Source organism: Suillus clintonianus, assembly GCF_016758775.1.
Source record: "Suillus clintonianus strain FC179 chromosome Unknown DEU56scaffold_45, whole genome shotgun sequence".
Lineage (NCBI taxonomy): Eukaryota > Fungi > Basidiomycota > Agaricomycetes > Boletales > Suillaceae > Suillus > Suillus clintonianus.
Window position 1 is genome coordinate 193692 of NW_024539269.1, and position 16497 is coordinate 210188.

The 16497-nt window shown below is 48.3% G+C and overlaps 4 protein-coding genes across 4 annotated transcripts; 2 read left to right on the top strand and 2 right to left on the bottom strand.

The window, feature by feature from the left end:
- Positions 1–1226: 1226 nt before the first annotated feature.
- Positions 1227–6800, bottom strand: DEU56DRAFT_981388 (uncharacterized protein). The gene is made up of 7 exons (XM_041359836.1): positions 6232–6800; positions 3852–6176; positions 2021–2212; positions 1940–1970; positions 1844–1881; positions 1548–1793; positions 1227–1498 (listed from the first exon to the last, which is right to left on the bottom strand). The coding sequence occupies exons 1-7, from the start codon at positions 6685–6687 to the stop codon at positions 1298–1300; spliced, it is 3489 nt and encodes a 1162-aa protein (XP_041207465.1). The 5' UTR covers positions 6688–6800; the 3' UTR covers positions 1227–1297.
- A 247-nt stretch (positions 6801–7047) lies between these two features.
- Positions 7048–11064, top strand: DEU56DRAFT_809513 (uncharacterized protein). Its single transcript, XM_041353475.1, has 10 exons — positions 7048–7330; positions 7388–7765; positions 7818–8247; positions 8303–8553; positions 8616–8849; positions 8898–9263; positions 9319–10308; positions 10364–10539; positions 10647–10917; positions 10988–11064. The coding sequence occupies exons 1-9, from the start codon at positions 7298–7300 to the stop codon at positions 10849–10851; spliced, it is 3063 nt and encodes a 1020-aa protein (XP_041207466.1). The 5' UTR covers positions 7048–7297; the 3' UTR covers positions 10852–10917; positions 10988–11064.
- A 1064-nt stretch (positions 11065–12128) lies between these two features.
- On the top strand, positions 12129–13563 carry DEU56DRAFT_902036 (kinase-like domain-containing protein; the record flags this gene model as incomplete). The annotated part of the gene is made up of 7 exons (XM_041356582.1): positions 12129–12493; positions 12544–12606; positions 12667–12852; positions 12903–12933; positions 12993–13030; positions 13081–13290; positions 13339–13563. The coding sequence occupies exons 1-7, from the start codon at positions 12146–12148 to the stop codon at positions 13561–13563; spliced, it is 1101 nt and encodes a 366-aa protein (XP_041207467.1). The 5' UTR covers positions 12129–12145.
- Positions 13564–13877: 314 nt separating this feature from the next.
- DEU56DRAFT_409333 (kinase-like domain-containing protein) lies at positions 13878–15587 on the bottom strand. Its single transcript, XM_041346084.1, has 8 exons — positions 15262–15587; positions 15063–15206; positions 14935–15000; positions 14685–14870; positions 14603–14633; positions 14516–14553; positions 14253–14456; positions 13878–14204 (listed from the first exon to the last, which is right to left on the bottom strand). Exons 1-8 carry the CDS (start codon positions 15277–15279, stop codon positions 14010–14012), a joined length of 882 nt encoding a protein of 293 aa, XP_041207468.1. The 5' UTR covers positions 15280–15587; the 3' UTR covers positions 13878–14009.
- Positions 15588–16497: the final 910 nt, after the last annotated feature.

The following is a 16497-nucleotide window of genomic DNA, read 5'->3' on the forward strand; positions in this document are numbered from 1 at the left end:
AGCTACGAGCTATCTGTTAGAGCATCTCAGTCCGTTACCTCGAGACTGAGATAATACAGTTATTCTAACTCATCCTCGTCTACTCTAAACCGGGAGCCTAGCTTGGTATTTCCTTCCTTCCCTTTTACCTCTCTTGCCTGATAATATTACTTCACAGCTTTTCGCGTGTTATATCACCCATGCCTCCATCCTAGTACGCGGGCACGGTGTGTCTCGATTGTATTTGCCCCATGGCGGCAGCGCAAAAAACATCATCCGTTTGACACTGTCCTCTTGATCAAGTGCAAATGTTGAATACAAGAGTTTTTATCAACAACAGGATGCCGGGAAGACCGGGTATAGCATCTTACAATTAATCGGCTGCAGGAGTTTTGCACCAGCAGCAAGTTCCTGCCCGCTCGTCACGATTACTCTATTATTTTTTGTCTCATCCAAGGTGCATGCTTAGTATTTCAGATGTGATATTTGACATCCCGGTTCTGATACTCTATGACGTTCAACAGTCGACCACTAGGACACGCTCACTAGTCACCTGCCTTATGGCCATGCCGGCAAACGGACACCGTGCTTATTTGATCATTTTCAATATCAGAATCGCGGTCATCCTGTCGTTCAACATTCAACAAGGACCCACAACGCGATGTCATCATCATCAACTCCCTCGGCCTGTTGCGAGTCTCACAGTAAAGCGCCGCCGCCGGCCCACACAAACCTGCATAAGAAAATTTAAAATGTAGTAAGTCATGCAGCAATATCCTCCAACAAGTTAATCACAATCAGTATACTTGTACGACACAGTACCTACTTACTCTGGTGATCAGAAACGAATGGACTCGAGAAGGACAGATAAAAGGCGGCCGTCAAGACAAAAATACCATGACCACTAGGCCTAGGCTATACGTATTGAGACTAGCCAGAGGCTTCAGCGTCTTGATAGCAAAGATGATGGAAAACCCTGATGGGCTGTGTGATTCAATGTCTTACATATCAATGATTGGTTACGCCACATCTTCCATCAGACTCGGAGGAAGATATCGATTGGTATGGGCATGTTTGATTGCAGTGACGGTGTAGTCATGCTACCAAGCACTTTCCTATGACTCCTGCACACTGAGAACTTGAACCTTGATCAAGGAGGTTCAGGAGGTTCTGCCGCGCCGCCGCCGGCCCACACAGTTTTGCATAAGAAAGACAGTAGTCTCGGAGCACTAACTCGTGTAGCAATATCCTCCAACTTCGTCATATTCACTATACACTACTTATAATGACACCCAGTACACGACGACACAGAGCTTGCTTACTGTACATGTGAACCCAGAACTCCCATGACATCGACAATTGTCGGGCGATCGGCTGCGATCTTATTCAAGCACGGTGAGAATTGTTGATATATTCCATGACTCTGCAAGCTCTTGAAAGGCTTGCGTCCATTCTGTATCGCACCCATAACGGCTAAAGCACTTTGTATCCCCGCGTAGGGCTGCTTTCCAGAGAAGATCTGGAGCTATTGTAAGAAAACTAGTTTGAGGATTAACAATCCGACAGACCTGCAACACCACGCAGCCATACGAATAGATGTCCCAAGCTGTGGTTGGCTTCTCGTCTTTAGCTTTGTATTTGTCTTCATCTTCGTCTTCGTCTCCAGCTCCGGCTGGGAGAGCTTCAGGGGGCATCCAACGTACGTTTCCTGGATGACAGGAGTTGAACGTGGCGTTTCCCGCCTCAGCAAGGATCATCGATAGACCAAAGTCTGCGATACGGAGGCAACCGGACTTGTCAACCAAAACGTTTGTCTGTCATTGAATTCAGTTACATACAACTTGTAGATTAGGATAAGACCCACCGCTGTGAAGTCGCCATGCACGATACCCTTGCCGTGCACTAGGGATTAGTTTTCAGTATATGGTGCAGTCGCTACATTTGGTAAAAACGGACGCACGGTAACTAAGACCAGTAGTTACCTGCCGTATCTGAAACCATGGCTAAGTATAAGCTAGTGCAGTAGTCATTTGGCACTTACAAGCTCTCGTTTCCGAGGGTCCAACAGTTTAGAAAACTCGCGCTTCAAGTAATCGTCCAGGGATCCTTCTTCCATCCATGCAGACACTAGTGCTGGAAGTGGCCCAAATTCTTCGGCAATAGTTACACCCTCGAAAGGGAGAATGTGGTCGTGTTCCAACTGTATCCAAACATAAGCCTCGCGACGAATTCTCTGGTGAGTAAATCTATCAGCGAGTGGACCTGCAGTTATTCTATGCCCCAACCTCGCCTATTTTGTGTAATGTTTTCGCATCTGTTAATGAAAGGACTCTGAGAGATTTGACAGCGACCTTGGTTATGATAAATGATGAGTCTTCTACCCATGTCTAAACTCACAAGGCGCCGTGTCCTAGATTGTGTAGACATTGAACATTTCCAGATATCAGCAAGGCCTCCTCTACAATTAGGAAATTTTCCATGTCTTTGAATATCTGTCGCAGGAATAGGAGGGGGTTCGATCTTGAATTTAACTGACTGCCGCCAATAATATTAGTATATCATCAATGTGAAAGTGGCAATGTCGACTTACGGGGGAGTTATCACCCATTGCAAAGTAAAGCTCTCAGTATTCAAAATGACAGGTTGTAGACAACTGATGGGATGAAGGAGATGAAGTGGGCATCCTTATATACCTCTCATGAAGAGACAAATTAACAACGCCGTCAACACAAAAATACCATGACCACGAGGCCCCTGTGACCCGGGCTTTCCGTTTGACGTTTGGGCGTTTGATAGCAAGTAGGATGGAAAACCCTGATGGGCTGTGTGAGATTCATGTTTCAGATATCAATTATTAGTTTACTCCACGTCTTCCATCAGACTTGGAGGAATATATTTTGCGGTGCGCCTATATGCATCCATACGGATCTACACACATGCAAGATTGGTGTTAGAGTGCTCCATCCTCAGTTGTTCACCTTTGTCGCAACTTCACCATCCAACGCAACGATCGAAGATATTATATTTTCCAAACTCGTTATGCAAGTAGCGTGTGTCGCTGCTTGCTCGTCTTTTTTCCAGTTATCGATCGGTCGGAGGCAGACTCCAATCGGGCCAGGAACTGTATCGCCCTTTGCAAAGTGGGCGGATTGGAGATCAGAACGCTTCGACGCGGAAACACTTTTGGGTAAGACCAAGGAAACTTTCCTGTGTGTAGTCATGCTACAAGCGCCTTCCTACGACCTGAATGGGATCGAAGGCGTCAATGCGTGGTGATCGTCTCAGGGTATATAAAAGGAAAATAGTTCGTCAGATATTTAGGGTTTCTGCTTGGACGCCGGTCGTTCGGTTGCGCCACTGATTGTGGGTTGTTATCTGAACTCTGCGTAATGAAGAGATCGTCTGCAACAGAAAATTAAAATTAACTAAGGGGAATGGAGGCAATTCTTCGTCTTTGATGATAGCTATGGAGTGGAACGTATGAGAAGACTACCCACGCTGGAAAGCAGCAGGCTTACACGCTCATAAGGCACTCTATTGTCCAACCTCACAAACTCGAGTTTAAAGACGTCAAAGCTACGTGATCGATGAGATTCCATGCAGTGCGCTTGGCACACATCTTTCTTACGAACTACCAAACCCTGTCAGTGGTGAGAACTTCAAAATACACGCAAACTTCACAAACACGACCTCATTCACCTAACCACCCTCTCAAAAACCCTCCTAATCTCCTTCTCAACTCTTCCAACACCAACACCCACCCCAACCAACACCCCGAAATCAACCACGCAAAGCTCAAAAACAGCACCCAAATACCTAGGCACAAATATCTTCCACACCATCAAATGCCTCCTCAACACTGCCCCACACACCGCTGCCCCGAACGCCAACACCGCGAAATACAAGGACATCGCTAGTGCAGCTCTAAGCGCTGATGCTCCCACTGTGGGGCGGGGATGCGGGACAGGAGGGAGGTTCCACAATACGACCAAAGGCACCGCAAGCGCTAAAAGAAAAAACGACCCAAACGTATTAACAGCCACAGAAAGATGCGAAAGAGGGAAAGAAAGCGTCTTTCCGAACATGAACGCGCTTTTCCACTGCACAGACGAAAAGGTCGATTGGTGGCCTGTGCTGTAATACGTGTGCGTCGCTAGGAGCGCTAGAGGTACGATGTCGGAGAATAAGAGCTCACGGTTTATGTTATTGTTGACGAGGTTTGGGGGAGGTGGTGGGGTGGTGAAGGCTGCGTTTAAGCTGTGGACGTCCCGGACGCTGTCAATAATCTCTAGATAGGATAGTAGCGCGATGGATGAGAGTCCGAACACGATCTGTCCTGAGAGCTGGGTCATCAACCAGACGATACTCAAAAAGATGAGCCAGAAAATGAGGTATGGAGAACCGAAGGCGTTGGCGAAGCCTAGCACGGTTACTTCAGTCTTTTCTTGTGCAGTAGATGCAGAACTCGACGGGGTTTGGCTTGTCGAAATAGTGAGGCAGACAGGCGACGTCCACCACGCCGAAACACCCCCGATCAACATTACAACAGCACTAGTCCTCGCTAAGACCGTCCTCGTCACCCTCAAGCCATCACCCATATCCCCCAGGATTTGCGCAGAGTCTGCCCATTCGAGCATCCAGAACATCGTGCCAGCGATCAAAGATGGTGCGAGGAACAGAGGAATAAATGTTGCAGCGAGACCCGAGTCCGATTTGGAGATTTTGAGTATGCGACGGACGATGCGGGGAACTGCGATTGCAATAGGGAAGGCGAGGAGGAGTGATGTAATTGGTGGGGCTGATGATGACTCGGACGCGTAAAAAGTGACTGTGCAGTAGGGGTGTTGTTCCTCCCTGCAGACGGTGCTCATAGCCATCAGTCGAGCGCATACTGCGAAAAGAGCAGAAAAGCCCAGTATACGGTAGCGCAGCTGGGAGGTTGGAGCAGTGAAACCTGTAATGACTGAGGGAACAATGGACGAGATGAGGAAGAAGAGCACGATGCGGTCCTCCCATACTGTGAATGAGTTTGATGCGAAACACAAGGTGTGGAGAACGAGGAAGATGGGGAGTGCCGTGATAGCTTTCAAGGTGATCGTGGGGCGAGTTGTAATTACCATGACGAACGATGCTGAAATGGCGGCAGCGAAGAGCACGGTTTGGTGCATGGCGACACCATCCAAATACTCATGCAACATAAGGTGCGTTAGGTACCCTAGGGCAGATCCTCCAGCGGAGGCGCTGAACGACCAAAAGACTTTGTCGTCAACCCACTTTTCCCACTCGTCATCCTCAACATCTCGGAGTTTGGAGTACATTGCCCAGCAAGCGACAATGCTTAAACCAATGACCGCCAATCCAGCGCCCATCAGAAAAGGGTTGAACTGAGCCCAGAGAACACGGCAAGCGGATAATGCCAAACGAGTGAAGTTATTTAATGCAACGAGACGGTTATTCTCGTCTATCGCATTTATGCCAGCCCAGGCGACAGAGAGATCATGCCAGGCAGCATCAAGCTCCTGTCCAGACAAACTAGATCGATAAGCATCGAGATAGCGCCTAATCTGAGCTGCGTTTAGTTCCATAGCGTTCTGCAAAGATGAACCGCCTCGATTGAAAAGTTCCGGGATGATGCTCCCAAGGTTATTGAATGGGATGGGAAGACCTAGGAGTAAGGAAATAGTTGGCACCAGGTCTATCTGCTGGACATGGCGATGCGGGACCGAGGCTTCTGGGAATGTGATCATCGGTAGAATAGCCTCTTGAATTGGGTATTCGGGAAGCGAAAGAGGGATCTTGCTGTATATCCAGAGAGCTGACATTGTCTCTAGGACGCTGTCGCCGCCGTGGTTACCCATCCGATCCATTCCATGATCGCCGAGCATTATGAGGAGGGTATCATCGTCCATGGCTGCAACGACATCGCGCAAAAAATCGTTCATCTGCTCGAGTTTTTCTCTGAGGATGGGATGGTCTGGGCCAACTCTGTGACCTACGTGGTCGACGCCTAAACCATGACCGATGGCAAAATCCCACGAGTTTCGATGATGTCGCATCAAGGGTAATATATTATCGATGACGCCCTCGTCCACGGTGTGAAGGTCTTCGACATTGAAGGAGTCAAAGGCAAATGTCATGTTTGGCTGAAAGGCATCTGGAAAAAGTGTGAGCCATGTGTCATCCCCTGCGAGAGCAATCTTTCCTTGGGATTGTATCAGGGAAACGGGGTGGGAAGAAGAAGTAAGCACATACCTTTCTGCCTGCAGCGTTAAGCTGATGTATTATAGAATCTTCGTGAATGGAAGAGCCTCCAAAGTTTTCCCCAGCATCTACAAAGGTGGGTAGGGAGCCCGTGGTAAGGCCTTTGAGTCGCTGAAGAGTCGTCGTCGGCGGGTCTGAGTGCGCGTTAAATATAAATGATAAATCAGGACGAGCGGCAGTCAATTCGCGTGGCAGGGTGAGGATGTTGTGGTGGAAAGGGGAGGTGGGTTCTGGTGGGTGTTCTGCGATGAAATCGAACCGGAGCGCGTCTATAACGAGCAGGACTGCTCTTTTGTGGGTAGCGAGTGAAGCGCAGGCGTCTGAGTTACATGTTCCTCTGTCTGGCAGTGCGAGTCGGGTGAGGAGGAAGCCCTTTGTAAATAGGTAGATGCCAGCTAGGTGAACGCATAACACCCATAGCAGAATACGGAATTCGCGAGAAATCATTGCATTCGGTTGACGCCAGAACAAAATTCATCCACAAATGAACCTTCCCCGCAGCGTTCCTTGTCACTCAGTCAGTGGGTGTGGTCAACAAGAAAGTCCCCAAGGTGTAAACGATGCTAAACTTGAAGTTTAACTAGACATTCTGAGCCAATTTTGAAATTTCATTGTATATTGATTACTTAGTTAAGGTTAAAATGCTTGTGAATATATGAAATCGCTCAAAATCTCAAGCAAAGCTTGGATCGTCTTCACATTTTGTACATATCTAAACCGGATGTAGCGAGCCTTAGAACATTAATATATTGTCTACTTACATGTCTACGGATTTCCTGAATCGCGAATTGTAGCTATCACTGATGACCTCGAGCTCGTTGTACATGTAGCAGGATTTGTGCTACTCGCACACATTAGCAGTTTTAGTTCTGTGTACACTGGTATTTAAGTACCATCCAGAAACTTATTGTTCCCGGCTCGGGTACTCAGTACTCATTGACCAAGTTGCAGAGGCCTTCGCACTCTCACATACGGTACTCGAAATAGGATAGGTTAAACCGTTTCAAACTCCATCGGTGTTCACCAGACAGCAACAGTCGTGTTCACGGCGAGTTCGATGGCAAATACGACTGCTGTAGCTGCTACTGCGGTATGTTGACCATGTCAGATGTCGTAGTCGCCCTCGATTACTAGACCCCTTCTTCAGCTTCGCCAATTCGCGTTTTTCGATGTTTACCCTGTGAAGGATGTCCATGACCTTGCTAGCTCGCCCGAAATTTTCAAAACCGCCTCAGAAATCTCAACTGTCGTCTCCTCTAGTGCTGGACTGCTCGTTGCGGATATCCATGGCAGTGTGCACATTCTAAACAAGGAATTTGTATCAACTACGAGCTGGGTCGCACATGTCGGAGGACGAGTCACGCACATGGCAGAGAGGAAGGGTGTCTTGGTGACTATTGGGGAGGAGGATGCAGTGCGAGGCAGTTTGTTGAAGATTTGGGATCTTGAGAAGACGGACAAGAGAAATCAAGCACCGGTGTTATTGAGATCTGCCAAGGTCCAGCCCAGCAATAAGCCTCATCCAGTAAGTGCTTCACTGTATTCAACTTTCGCTCGGTGAGCTTGTAAATTTCCAGGTATCTTGCTTTGCGCTTTCATCTGCGCTGTCTTTCCTTGCAATTGGCTTGGCCGACGGGACGGTGCTACTTTACAGGCACCTGGACCAGTCACTATCTACCGCAGCGTCCCTGACTGCACTTCCCAAGACGCGCACCATCCATGAATCATCCCCTGAACCTATCATAGGCCTCGGTTTTCGAGAACCTCCCACTAACGCCGAGGCCAAAGATAACAACTTGCATCTTTTCATTGTGACCACAAACTCCGTATTTTTGTACCATGTGTCCGGCAAAGGGAGTGGAGGATCTAGCGTGTTGCTGGACGATATTGGATGTGGATTGGGATGTGCGGTGATGGATTGGCGTGCTGAGAAGATCGTGCTCGCGAGAGACGAGGCAGTATATGCGTATGGGTTACAGGGGAGGGAACCGCCATATGCGTATGAAGGTGGGTGAATCGGTACAAACCCATGTGCTGGGAGCTGATGCTTCGTCTTTCACAGGTTACAAGTCGTCGATCCACACCCACCTGAACTATGTGATAGTTGTTTCACCGCCGACAACAGTTACAGCGACGTCAACAGCTACGCGAAAGCTTGCGGCGCAAGCGGGAGGCGGTGATGGGGATGCGTCGAGGGTGACTGTGTTTGACATGGAGAACAAAGTAGTTGGATATACCGGGATGTTTGCGGAGGGTGTCAGAGAGGTGATCTCGGAGTGGGGAAATATTTACATCCTCACGAATAATGGGCAGGTGCGTCCCATCAGTGTGAATTGTGCGTTGCTTCTTAATCTGACGTCTGTGCCCCTGTTTAGCTGACCCGCCTCGCCGAGAAATCTACTTCTGCAAAACTCTCCATGCTGTACGCAAAGGCTCTGTACCCACTTGCACTGAGTCTCGCGCAGACACAACACCTCGATGAGAGTTACGTGGCTGATATTCACCGTCAACACGGTGACTACCTTTACACGAAAGGAGATTGGGATGGCTCTATGACATGCTACCTGAAAACGATAGGGTGGGTGAAACCGAGCTATGTCGTTAGAAAAGTCAGTTATTCTTCTTCCAATACGACAGGTCTGACAATTGTGGTACAGTTCCTGGACGCTCAGCGTATACACAATCTCGTTACCTATCTGCAAGAGCTGCATGCCCTTGGTCTAGCAAACGCTGATCATACCACCCTTCTGCTAAACACCTACACCAAACTCAAAGATGTCGCACGCCTGGACAGCTTCATCAAAACAGAGTCTCGGCGCTCTGGTGCGGGGGAGTCGAAAGGCGGCCTTCCATTTGACCTTGACACTGCTATCCGGGTGTGCAGGCAGGCAGGGTACTTTGATCACGCTAGCTACCTTGCGAAGCGGTACGAGTTGCACGAGGAGTATTTGAGGGTTATGATTGAGGATGCTGGGAAGTATGGCGAGGCATTGACGTATTTGAGACACTTGGGAGCAGACGCGGTGAGTCCAAATGCTCGTTGTTGCTTTCCCACACGAGGCTCATATATTCGTGCAGGCGGAAAGTAACCTCGCAAGGTACGGACGCGCTATGCTGGACAATCTCCCAGAGGAGACGACGCAGCTTCTCATTGATCTCTGCACTATTTCTGGACCCCTCACTACGCCAGAAGCAGAAGACACCACTTCGCAACAGTCGAGCACACCGGCAAACGCCCCATCGTACCTCTCGTACCTTGCTCTCTCCCGTGCACCCGCGCCTGAAGACAAAGTTGAGGAACCCAAAGTGGACGAGGAGGAGGAGCCTGTGGAGCCTCAGACAACGCAGCCCAGCGCACCAACACCATCCAAAGAAGAAAAACGGCCTTCGCCTACACTCTATTTCGCACATTTTGTCGATCACTCGTCATATTTTGTCCGTTTCCTGGAGAATGTAGCCGCACGTCGGTGGGGACAGTCGCTCTCCCCTCTCCCATCCCCTCTTCCAAATCCCAGTTTGGACGAAGATGAAGACTCGGAGAAGAGCGATCAGGCAGCCGTTTGGAACACACTGCTTGAGCTCTACCTTGACGGAGGCTCTCAAGAACAACAGGACAAGGCACTTAAAATCCTGACGAGCGACTCCTTACCGTGCGATAAGACACATGCACTGATTCTTTGCAGCAGCTACAGCTACACTCGAGGTTTGGTCATACTCTGGGAGAAGCTGGGCATGTACGAGGACGTTTTACGGTTTTGGATGGATAAGCACAACGCATCACCATCCGAATCCTCTGCATCAACAGAAGTCGTGCAGGCCCTTGCACGATATGGCCCAACCCACCCACACCTCTATGAGCTGGTGCTGCGCTTTTTGACGAGCACGCCGGAGCTGCTCACGCGGCACCAGGGGGATGTGGAGAAGATCCTGGAGCATATCGAGAAAGAGCGGATAATGCCTCCACTTGGTGTGGTCCAGGTATTGAGTAGGAATGGAGTAGCGAGCGTTGGACTTGTCAAGAACTGGCTGATGGGACGCATCAAAGAAGCAAGGGATGAAGTGCAGACTGTATGTTCTTCACATTCTTTCTCATTTCCGCGCTGATGTTTTTTTTTTCTTACAGGACCAGCAACTGATCAACTCATACCGGCTGGAGACGAATGCGAACTTGAAGCAAGTGGCGGAACTAGAGGACCCGATGCATGCAAAGGTCTTTAGTGTCACGCGCTGTTCTCAGTGCAGTGGGCAGCTTGACCTGCCTAGTGTCCACTTTATGTGCAACCACTCATATCACCAGCGGTACGTATTCATTTCTTCATTATTTGATCTATTCTATTGTTTTCCTCGAAACCACATCTCATCTGGCTACCCCTCGTGGTGTCAGTGCTAACGTGCGTTTCACACAGGTGCCTGCTGGACCACGAGACCGAATGCCCGCTTTGTGCGCGCCAACATGGGGTCATCCAGGAGATTCGAAGGAATAACGAGAGGATGGCAGATCAACACGAGCTATTCCTCGCGGATGTGCAAGATAATGGGTTTAAAGCGGTTGCGAGTGGATTTGGTAAGGGGGTGTTGAATATGACTCGATTGGACGATGTTGCTGTATAACGTGTATCGTGTCGTTCCATACTTCTGCCATATGATCTGTGTCTGCTAGGTCTACGATACCCGATGGTAAGTCATCAGATTTAATGCCGTCCACAACTATATCTAACCTCAGCTTAATGGCGATGGACATTTGCAGATTGAGTTGGTCCAACACTAATATTGACTGTTATGCTTCGGCTCGTCCTTTCACAAATGCAACGATTTTTCTTCAGACTGCAGAGGATCGACAGACGCTTCATGTCTTCTGACCATCGCCTCTGAACTTTGAGTGGAGTTGACATCAATGGTGTAGGTTTGGTTTGGCTGTTTTTACACTGACATACAGCTATTGTTACATGTCCAACGATTCCTCGAGGCCTGCAGGGAGATGAGCGACTCAGATTGATGATCACACGCACTTGAAGCATGGTCCTTCCGAGAGTAAAGTTTTTTTTGGGAGAATACCGCCGACATTGCCTTCATCATCAAGCTTCAAGTCCCAGGTAATACTAGCGTTCTCATCCAGGGCGCCGTGCCTCAAGGCTTGAACCACTACCCCAGGAAGGAGAGGAGAATCTACAATCGACGAGGCTCAGTAGTTTTTTTTCCCATTTTCGTCAACAGAGGATAGTATTCTAATTGGAAGCTCATGAACTCTATACTTAGATGCGCACGCACCTCACTCAAGTTTCCGTGGATGATGGATCACGGAAGGAACTGCCCGAGCAGCTCTGTATAATTGATCAATATACAGCACACGAGTTGCCTTTATCGGATATGGCCATGGCCTCAAAAGTGGACTTAGAACAACACGAGCCATATAGGCGCCGCCTCAAGTTGTTATCGCGGATGACATTTTAACATGAGCGCATATTTCTCGGCGCTCGGAGTCAGATGACAGACAGCCTTTGCTGACATAGGGTTGGTTCTCAACCATCATGTTCCACCACGAGGGCTGTCGCCGAAGCCGATGCCTCGCGCAACAGGGTAGTTTGGGCTAAAGCATTCAGTAATCCCTGGACACGAGTCAGGAAGTCTGATGGGTTTATTGTCTGCCCTAATGAGGGGTAAGTTTCTCCACTTGACGCCCTTAGAAATGGGCGATTATGTGGTGGAAGGCCAGCGTGTGTCTCATTCAATTCATGCCAGTTGGGGATGTACTGGTGCGCCCTCTTCAATTTCTACTCACCGGAGCCGTCGGTGGATCTTCTTCGCGGTGTCAACGGTTAGTGCTGTAGTTCCTGCGTATAAGACGACAAGTCACTGCTAGGGAAGTACATCCGCATCCCTTTGTGCCTGTGCTTTTCCCATCGACATGCTGACTCCTGTGAAGACACTTGCACGCCGAGTCTCTATCTACCTTCGTCGACCCAGCTCACCCTTCCCATCTGATGTTGCTCGAACTTCTGATGATGAGCGAGCTTCCGTAAGCCAGGCCTCGTTTGTTTATACCTCCGAAGACGGGCAAGGTGGACGTTACTCTGAGATAGAGGATTCGCAACTTTTCTCTTCAATCGAAATTGCAACCCTTCAGACATCAACATATGGTTCTTTCATTATGGACCCATCCATTGTTACTAGGCAAACCCAATTTCCAATCGCCTCGGGTGGACTTGGAGATGTCTACAAATGCACATTGAATAGGGGCGCGAGTCCAGAAGAAGTACCTCACACATATATCTTATTCCATGCTTGTGCTCACTCTATGCTCAGGCTGCAGTCAAATCTCCACGGTATCCAAGTCTAACTGACGCCGAAGTGGCCAGGATAAACCACGTATGTTTGGGTCGCTTCTAGAACTGCTGCGTTTCTGAACTTTATATCTGTTGAACGCAGAATCTTGATCGCGAAATCAAGGTCTGGGCTGGATTAGACCATCAATATGTATTACGCCTGCATGGGACTGTAACAGGCTTCGGCCAGTTTCGCGCGTTGGTTTCTCCCTGGATGCCGAACGGGACATTGAACTTCTACCTTAATCGTCCATATGAATCCCTCACGACGATAGATAGGCTTCGCATTGTGAGGTTTTCTTACGCCAGCAGATGACAGGAACTTACTATTTCTCAAAGCTTAAACAGATTGCTGAGGGGCTCAAATATCGTAAGCGACGGATTGGCTATGGAAGCGACCGGCTTAACTGATGACCATGCTTTCGACAGTCCACGACAACAACGTGATTCACGGCGATCTGACCAGTGTAGGTTTGCATACACTGTACACTCCGTGATTCTTTGATTATGATTGTAGAACAATGTCCTGGTTGCTGCTGATGGATCCCCGCGCCTCGCAGATTTCGGTGTCTCAAATATCATGGTAGAGTCCAACCCGGCATTCTCCTACCAAACTGGCGCGGTTCGCTGGGCAGCTCCAGAGCTCATCGTCCTCCCGGAAGGTCAAACCGTGCAATTTGCTACCAAATCCAGTGATATATATGCTCTTGGGTGTATCATGCTTCAGGTCAGTGTCTTATTTATGTTATCTATGGCACTAACATGGTATCTGTAGGTGCTATACGGCAAATTGCCCTACTGGTGGATCAAGACTGCCCTGCAAGTTATAGCATTAAAGTTCAATTACCAGGAGCCCATTGATAACACCGTGCAAATCCAAGCACATCACCTTCATTTCATGCGGCGGTGCTGGTCAACCAAGACTGAAAGTCGTCCATCAGTGGAGGACGTGCTGGACTTTCTCGAGGAAGCTATCTCCCATGGAGCTTCATCCTCGTAAGGCTCGGTTCGAAAGTAGTTCTTTATCTTACCTTCCTTATTCTGACTGCCTCCCTGTCATAGTATAGTGTCGATATTATACTATCATATGAACCCACGTATCCGCTAGCTCGGTACCTACAGAATAACTCATACATACTATCGTAGAATAGAAATCCATTATTATGGCTACATGTGGAAGACCTCCGCACGCACGCCCATAAATTGTTCGATACACGCTTCAGGACTCTTCAGGTTCGCTGTCTGATATACCTGAAAACCTCTCAATTCATTCCCAGTAAAAAGAACAAAGAAGAAGTTCTGCAGCGACGCCACCGGCCTACACAACCCAGCATAAGTAACACAAGTATCACAATAAAGGTAGGAATATAGTAAGTAAGCAGTAAGTCGTGTAGCAATATCCTCCAACTTTGTCATAATTGGTATACACGACACAGAACACGCTTACTATAACCCCAGAATACCCGTGACCTGATGAATCGTCAGACGAAGGTTGGCTGGTTTCTTGAAGCATCCCGATGAGAGCTTTCCGTCGAATCCATCTTTCTTCATGTCAACGAAAGGCTGTTGTCCCTTGGCCATTGCGCTCATAACGGAGAAAACAGATTTGAGCTTCTCGTAGGGCTGCTTTCCCGATAAGACCTAGGACTCGGGTAAGAAAGTTATTTCAAGACTAACAATCTGACAGACCTGCAACGCCACGCAGCCATACGAATAGACATCCCCCGATTCGGTCGGCTGCTCGTCTTGGGCGTCAAGAACCTCGGGGTCCATCCAACGTACGTTTCCTGGATGACAGGAGTTGAATGTGGTGTTTTCCGCCTGAGCGAGAATCATCGATAGACCGAAGTCCGCGAGACAGACGTGACCATCGCCACCGACCAAAACGTTGGTCTAAAAACAATTAATTGAATTCAGCCAAAATACTACACGCAAATTAGAATGAGACCTACCCCTGTCAAGTCACCATGCACGACACCCTCTCTGTGCACTAGGGGATAGTCTTTAGTATATGGTGCGTACGAAATATAGAAACGCACGATAACTAAGACCAGAGGCCACCTCCTGTATCTGAAATCGTGCCTAAGCATATGTTATGTTTGATATTAGCTGTCCACTTACAATGACCAATTTTTGATGGTCAGACAGCTCGGAATATTTGAGCCTTATATATTCATTCAGTGATCCGTTTTTCATCCATGGAGAAACTAGCGCAGGAAGTGGGCCAAACCCTTCAGTGACACCCTTGAACGGGAGAATGCGGTCGTGTGACAACTTGATCCAAACATAAGCCTCACGACGTATTCTCTATGGTAGTGAGTAAAGCAATCAATAAACGAGCGGAACTGTATATATTACTTCATGCACTAACCGTGCCTGCTTTTGCGACTAGTTCTTCATCGGTTGATTGAGGGACCCTGATGGATTTGACAGCGACCTTGATGATCGTGATCAATAATGAGTTCGAGTCCAAGTCTTCCACCACATTTTCAAACTTACGGGTTCAGATTGTGCAGAAAAGGAACATTTCCAGACGTCGCCAAGTCCTCCTGAACCATTAGGATATTGTTCAAGTTTTTGAAGGGCCGTCGTAGGAATAAAAATTGGTTCGATTTTGAAATTTACTGCATGGACCTTGGTCTCCTGCCAATGTGACTGCGATTAGTCGGACATCAATGTAAACGCAACATCGGCTTACGGGGAGGTTATAACCCATTGCGAAGTAGAGTTTCAGTGTTTCGAATGACAGATTGTAAACAATTGATGGGATGAAGGAGACGAAGTGGGCATCCTTATATACCACTGTTGAGGAGCCGGGTTGACAATGCCGTCAATACAAAGATGTCACGAGGCCCCTGTAACCCGATTGAGCCTCAGTGGGGCTGAGCGTTCAACTGAGCGTTTGATTGCAAATATGATGGAAAAATCTGATGGGCTGTGTGAGATTCAGTGTCATACGACTGGTTTACTCTACGTCTTCCTCGGAGGAAGGTATCTTGCTGTGCGCTCTGTGTGCGCATATATGGATCCATATGGATCCACACGCATGAAAGATTGGCGTTAGAGTACTCCATCTTCGGTTGCTTACCTTTGTCATAACTCTACCATCCAAAGTTACCATCGAGGTTTGATTGAGGGTTGCGCCACTGATTGTGTAACGCCAGATCGTAAAGCGCTCATCTGTCATTGGCAGATACGATCAATTGTATCTCCAGACTTTACAGTGCCACTAGTAAACGACGCGATGAGTTGTTATCAGCTCTGCGCGGTAAAGAGATCTTTTGCAACAGAAATTCGAAATTAACTAAGGGGTATGATGACACTTTGATGAGTGAGCGCGTCTAATGGTCGACTGTCAAACGTACCTGGAGTATCGGAACCGGGATGTCGAGTATCAGAACTGGGATGTCGAGTATCAGAACTAGGATGTCAAATATCACATCTGAAATACTAAGCACGCACCTTGGATGAGACACAAAATAATAGAGTATTCGTGAATCGTGACGAGCGTGCGCTTAACTCAGAAAACTTCAGAAATCTATGGAGCCCCAACAGACGTTCCAGGAACCACACATAAAGCCGGGCGAGTGAAATTCTCGGAACGAACACTCGCACTACATTTTCCTCCGCATAAAACGTGTCATTTGAGGCTAAGCAAGTCCCTAGTGCGACAAAAAGTGCAGCTGAGGATAAACCTGAGACTCCCTCGAGTTGAACTGCGTTCACACGTGAGGCTGTCCCAAATTTCCAGTGTTGAAGAGCGAGCACTCTCATGTGGTGGAAAGGGATAATAGAAACGGTATGATCATGTGGACTATCCGTAGCGAGTCTCGGCGCTCAATGAGCTGGTCAAAGAGCGGCTAAGTCTGTAGATTAGTGCACAGGATCTTTTATTTTACCGGTGGCGGACATGCCTTACATACCTTCGAGAACT

Coding starts and splice junctions, on each gene's coding strand:
- DEU56DRAFT_409333 (XM_041346084.1), bottom strand. Junction 14,634..14,684: donor ACCATCAAAAATTGGTCATT/GTAAGTGGACAG, acceptor GCACGATTTCAG/ATACAGGAGGTGGCCTCTGG. Junction 14,205..14,252: donor ATGGCTGCGTGGCGTTGCAG/GTCTGTCAGATT, acceptor CCCGAGTCCTAG/GTCTTATCGGGAAAGCAGCC.
- DEU56DRAFT_981388 (XM_041359836.1), bottom strand. CDS start 6,687: ATGATTTCTCGCGAATTCCGTATTCTGCTATGGGTGTTATGCGTTCAC. Junction 6,177..6,231: donor TTAACGCTGCAGGCAGAAAG/GTATGTGCTTAC, acceptor TCCCAAGGAAAG/ATTGCTCTCGCAGGGGATGA. Junction 2,213..3,851: donor TGTTGGCGTTCGGGGCAGCG/GTGTGTGGGGCA, acceptor TTTACTCACCAG/AGAATTCGTCGCGAGGCTTA.
- DEU56DRAFT_809513 (XM_041353475.1), top strand. CDS start 7,298: ATGGCAAATACGACTGCTGTAGCTGCTACTGCG. Junction 8,554..8,615: donor TCCTCACGAATAATGGGCAG/GTGCGTCCCATC, acceptor GCCCCTGTTTAG/CTGACCCGCCTCGCCGAGAA. Junction 10,309..10,363: donor CAAGGGATGAAGTGCAGACT/GTATGTTCTTCA, acceptor TTTTTCTTACAG/GACCAGCAACTGATCAACTC.